The 5,299-nt window shown below is 35.9% G+C and overlaps 1 protein-coding gene across 1 annotated transcript in view; it reads right to left on the reverse strand.

Moving 5' to 3' along the window:
• si:dkey-22o22.2 (neural-cadherin) overlaps nucleotides 1–5,299 on the reverse strand; it is a gene marked incomplete at its 5' end in the record, with an annotated part of 87,386 nt that overhangs the window by 12,576 nt on the left and 69,511 nt on the right. Inside the window, 3 exon segments of the mRNA XM_014018929.1 lie at nucleotides 3,239–3,350; nucleotides 4,021–4,148; nucleotides 4,489–4,616. Of these exon segments, the coding sequence (XP_013874383.1) occupies nucleotides 3,239–3,350; nucleotides 4,021–4,148; nucleotides 4,489–4,616 (368 nt within the window).

The raw sequence follows: 5,299 nt of genomic DNA on the forward strand, positions 1-5,299 counted from the left end.
CATTAGCACCTCTAGTAATATATTTACTGAGAAAAATGGTGACGTGTTCAATACTTATTTTACCCGCTGTATCTGTAAACATTCATAAACAAGAACCCATCGCTGCTTCCAGTGTTCCAGACTGTGTTCACTGCCAGCATGAGATTGGAGTTTTTTTTGTTTCTTTTAATTCTGCTGTTTTCATCCCTTGAGTCCGAAATGCAATAAGGCTCGATTCGACATGCGCTAAATTTCAACACAAAGCCCATTGTTTCAGTTGGCAGGCGTGCTGCAGATGCATTCTGCGGCGTGTCAGTCATTTTAACACACGGATTGTGTGTTAAATTCTTCTGAGCGTATTTGGGGAAAAAAGAGCTTTGATTATGCAGCAAAGATGCTCTTGTAAGGCAGAGGGCTATTTCCATCTCACTTCCTCTTTGTTTTTAACCTGATTTTAGCCCCGTGAAACAAACATCTGTGAAACAATAATTGGATTTTCTTTAGTAGAACTGGGATTTTTCTTAMATTGAAGATTTTTGCACCAGAAAATAAATAAATTATGAATCAGCTCAAAATAAAAGTGATTAGAAAACTACAATTGGTTCCAGATCATTTTCCTCAAAGTGTCCGTTTTTAAAAGGTAGCATTCTTTCAATTTACATACAAATGTCTCATTTCCTGCCAAAACTTTAAACATGGTCTGAATTTAGGATGACTCTCAGTTACTACCACACCAAATCTTAGCTCAGTATCTGTACATATTTTGCTAAAGTTGATTATCTTAATTTGGCTTGAAAAAACAAAGGTTTATAGTAAATAAGTAAATATTATTTCACTACAGTACTTAAGTAATTTCTTTGAGGATTTGTATTTCCTCAAGTATTTAAAAAAACCTTACTTTTACTTTTTCATTACATTTAAAACCTAAAAACGAAACTTTTACTTCTTTACTTTAAAATTTAATACCCAGTTACGCGTTGCAAATTATGTCTGAACTCATCATGAAAGGAGTTGTTTATGCTCTAAAAAATGAAGTGTTGAATTTACTCAACCAAGTCATTTCAACTGGTTCCACTAAACCATGTGGCAAACTCATCTGGCCCRTGGGTGACTCTTGGCTGGCCCGCCAGGGGGGACGACACAAACACACACACTCCAAAGGCCCTTCCCCAAGAAGTAACTGAGCAATTAAGTTCTAAAGCACAATATTAATGTTTCAAAATAAGCATCAGCATCAAACATAAACTACATCTCCCATAATGCAYGTTGATCATCCAYGGGAATTATCTGTCAGAAAGTGGGAGAGTTCAGAATTCAAGATGGCAGCTACTAACTARAAACTCATTTGTGAGTAAAACTCTATTAGTTTTACTTTTAATAATAYRTTTGTATTATTTATTTCAGATTTAGTCAGACATACACWTAGTTCTGGTCATATGAAACATCAAMGTTAACCACAACTGGCCCTTCGAGGGCCACCATAACGCTCATGTGGCCCTCTGTGAAAATGAGTAAATATGARGCAACAAACATATTTTCTTTAAAAAGATATGTTTGTTGCTCAATTTACTCAACTTTATTTAGTGGAACCAGTTTGGTTCAGTAAATTCGACAGCTTATTTCTTAAAGAAAATGCAAAATTACTTTTACTTTCCCAATTTTTGTGAACAGTTTTATGACTTTTACTTAAGTAYTCTTCTCATCAATGAAATTTATTTTTACCAAARTCATTTTCTGTAAAAGTAAAATTCTTCTTGCAGTTAATGAAGTATTTTACGAGCAGACAAACAAAGCCACACACAGAAGCAGTTACATGATCACCAGCCTTTTAACGCCCGCAGACGATACCCATTAGTTAATTTATAGGGGGTTTTAGTGTCTGCATACAACCGCGTGAGTCCTCACTCTGAAAGTAAAAAAGGACCTTGGATCGGTTTTATTAACTGACGTGTCCAATTAAATTTTAATCAGAAAAAATGGCTGCTTTGAATCACGTTTATGAGAATACTCATTCATTTATCATCTGTGACCTTTAATTAAAGACATCTAATTTTGCTCACTGGRTGGATTCTGGGCACCCTTTGACTCTCCGTGAATTAGACAAGGTGAGGTAATACTGTATCTGAAGGGAACATATCATATAATTAATCATATTTAGCTTAGTCTTCCTCTGCCTGTAAGCTTTCTGTTCAGGTTTTATTATAATTCAGCTATTTCATTTATTTTTAATACTGGGCATTTATTATTTTACATATTATAGATCTAAAGCCTATTTTTTATATGTATATATATATATTAAGCATCACACTCAGATGATCCTAAATTTTATAGCAAAACTAAACATGGTAATTTTGTAATTAATGTTTTAAAGGTTTTAAGCTGATTATGTTTCAAAGTACTTTGGTAAATGTTTATCTAAATTATTACTTTTAGTATCAGTCAGTTTATGTAAAACCCTCTTTAATTTCCTTTTTAACATATTTGATTTGCAAGAAGAAACATAAAGTAGTTGTATCATCAATATTACGGTTTCACTGCTGATTTGAGGTTCCATGACATTATTGCAAAAACTAAGAAAAATATATTCATATTTAAAAAAAATAACTTCAGGAGAAAGGAAAACTTAAAGCACAAGGGATTGTGGGTAAAATAGTACATTGCTTGCAGTRCTGTGCCAATGCTAACATAATAAACCTTCACATTTTTCCATCTTAATGCTATCTGGAGTCTTTCCTGGGGAATGTTTTGAGATCTCTGGGAGGTTGTTGAGGTTTGCACTGAGCAGCAGAGGAACCACAGCATCTTGCTACRTTTCTGCCGAACGAGGAGGAAGTGTGAGCTTCTTTCCATTAATTTTACATCTTGGACTGTAATGTTGTTATATTGGCCTTGGCTGATGAGCCGAGCTCAGACCACCATCTGTCCGACCATCACCCCCTTGCTCCACGGGTGCACACACACTAATAATGATCCACACCAGCAAAAACCACCCACCGAGGAGACAGAGAGGAGTGAATTCATGCAAGTACAAACTGATACATGCAGGCCTATAGACACTGAAACTGCATTTTAAGGCAGGAAACACACAYGAGAAATACTAATGATTTCTGAGATGTGTTTCATTCATTCATTCAGTTTTACATTGAGGTTATTAAACCCTTCAACTAAACGAGATACGATGTGTTCAACATAAGCACCTTTATGTCCACGCATTATAAATTCTGAAGCACACCTAATCAGACACAGAGAGAACAGTTACCTGACTGTCAACTACAAGGTTCCGAATGCATCCAGTGAAACTTCGGTACCGTCTGTAAGGAGTCAGCTCCTTCACTCCTCCCAGCTGAAGAGGCTGGAATACATTTAAATACCTGAGAGGGRAGAGGAGGATGTACACAGGAGGAAGAAAAAGTACGTAGGAAGAAAAAAAGGTGGATTATTAAAGAAAGACATAAAAAGATGAATCGAAGGGAGAAAAAAAGAGAAAAAATCACGTCAGACTACTGAAACTGCAGCATGACGCTAAGAGCTGAACGACTGTTAGGTTTGTTAAAGAAGTCAACACAGTTCTTSTTGTGAATGAGCTAAAATGAGCAAAATACTAGTTAAAATACAAAAACCTGAACATGCTAGCTAAAAGCTAGAGTTAGCAAAACACTAACTAAAGCTAAAAATAACAAAAGAGTAGCTAAATGCTAACAGCTAAATGTAGCAGAAGAGTAGCTAAAAGCTTAAAATAGGCTAAACGTTAGCTAAAAATAGCAGAAGATGATCAAAACAACAGGTACGTTAAAGCAAACTTCAAACAGAATAATGTTTTTGAGGAAATGATTGTATTTCTATGAAGGAAAAAGAGGATTTAGAGATAAAGTCAGATATTTTGAAAAATATGAAAGTTACAAAAATAAAATGAGCTGAACATTTTGATATCTGAACGGCAAAAACATACAGAAAAATAATGGACAACCATGTGAACACTGAAGGAACGCCCACACAACAGGTTCAGGATTGAACTTTCATTTGACGTACGAAGGGACTAACCTCTGGTTCCCAGGCGTCTCTCCTGCAGCTCTGCAGCCAGATTCATCCACTTCTCTGACCTCCCCTCCAACACCTTCCAGCTCGTTCACAGCCACCCCTCCACACTGGTCCAGAACCAGCTGGACAACCTGAACACAAACGGCAATACTTGTTCATAATCAAACAATATAAATATATACATTTTTAATGTATATTATAAAAAAGTTAACATTATTTCTTAGTATTCTTATCCACATCGAGGCCAAAGCATACAGCAAAACCCTTATTGGGTTTGTGGGCTTTTTAATAGCTTTAAAGAAAACAAGTGAAAGTTAATAACTTTTTAGTTGAATAAGAAAAAAGCAGTTCTGGTGTTGCTAAAACTAGTGGCAGTCAAAGCAATTTGAATAACTTCATCCCTGCTGTTCATCTAATTATTTTCTGCTGTTTTATTAAACCATAAATCCCAGGTTTGTCACTCCGTTCTACCTTTCCATCACTGATTATGTCAAGTCGATGCCAGCGCCGGTCGTTGATGGAGGTTTTAGGTGTGAGCTGAAGGGTCAGGGTTCCTGATCCATGGTTTATACTCAGAACTGGAACCCCGTTCCTTAACTCTGAATGGGGGAAAAAAGGAAGAAAAAAAAAGAGTGAGTTTGTGTGTGACCCGATCAACCTCCCAGTCATATTATTGGACATGTAAGTGAAAAACGGTTCAGAAACATCAATGGTGCCATCATCTTTGATTTTCCTTCCCCCCGGATCCATACAGCAACAACCCGAGTTCAATAATTATATAACTTTAATGCCAGAAGATTACGCAAGAAGCTTTTGAAAGGCCATTGGCAGGCTAATCCATTAGCACCACATCAGAAGCGCTGGGAGCTGACATTAGAGTTTATGAAGCGTTTCCGCCGCTGAGAAACTGTCTTTTACAGCAGAACATTGATGAACTTTTCATGTTTGGTAAAAAAAACGACGAACTGCTGAAGCTTTCCCACTGAGCGTGAGATTAGTTTGTTTCAAACAGAGCTTAGAAGTTAAAACAATTAAAATAATGGTTAAAAAAACATATTTATATTCTGGGTAACCTTCGAAACTGTTCACAAAAAAGAAGCGGGAACAGATGATCTAACATTCTGTGTCCATTGGCCAGTTAAGAAGAAGGGTTAGAGATTTTAGACATTTATTAATATTATTATTTATCATTTTAATGCATACTATTAAAGATAAATGCACTTTAAAGGGGCAATATTATGTGTTTCTCAGGCATATATTTAAATACTATACCATAATAAAG

The sequence above is a fragment of the Austrofundulus limnaeus genome, unplaced genomic scaffold (assembly GCF_001266775.1).
Source record: "Austrofundulus limnaeus strain Quisiro unplaced genomic scaffold, Austrofundulus_limnaeus-1.0 Scaffold205, whole genome shotgun sequence".
NCBI lineage: Eukaryota > Metazoa > Chordata > Actinopteri > Cyprinodontiformes > Rivulidae > Austrofundulus > Austrofundulus limnaeus.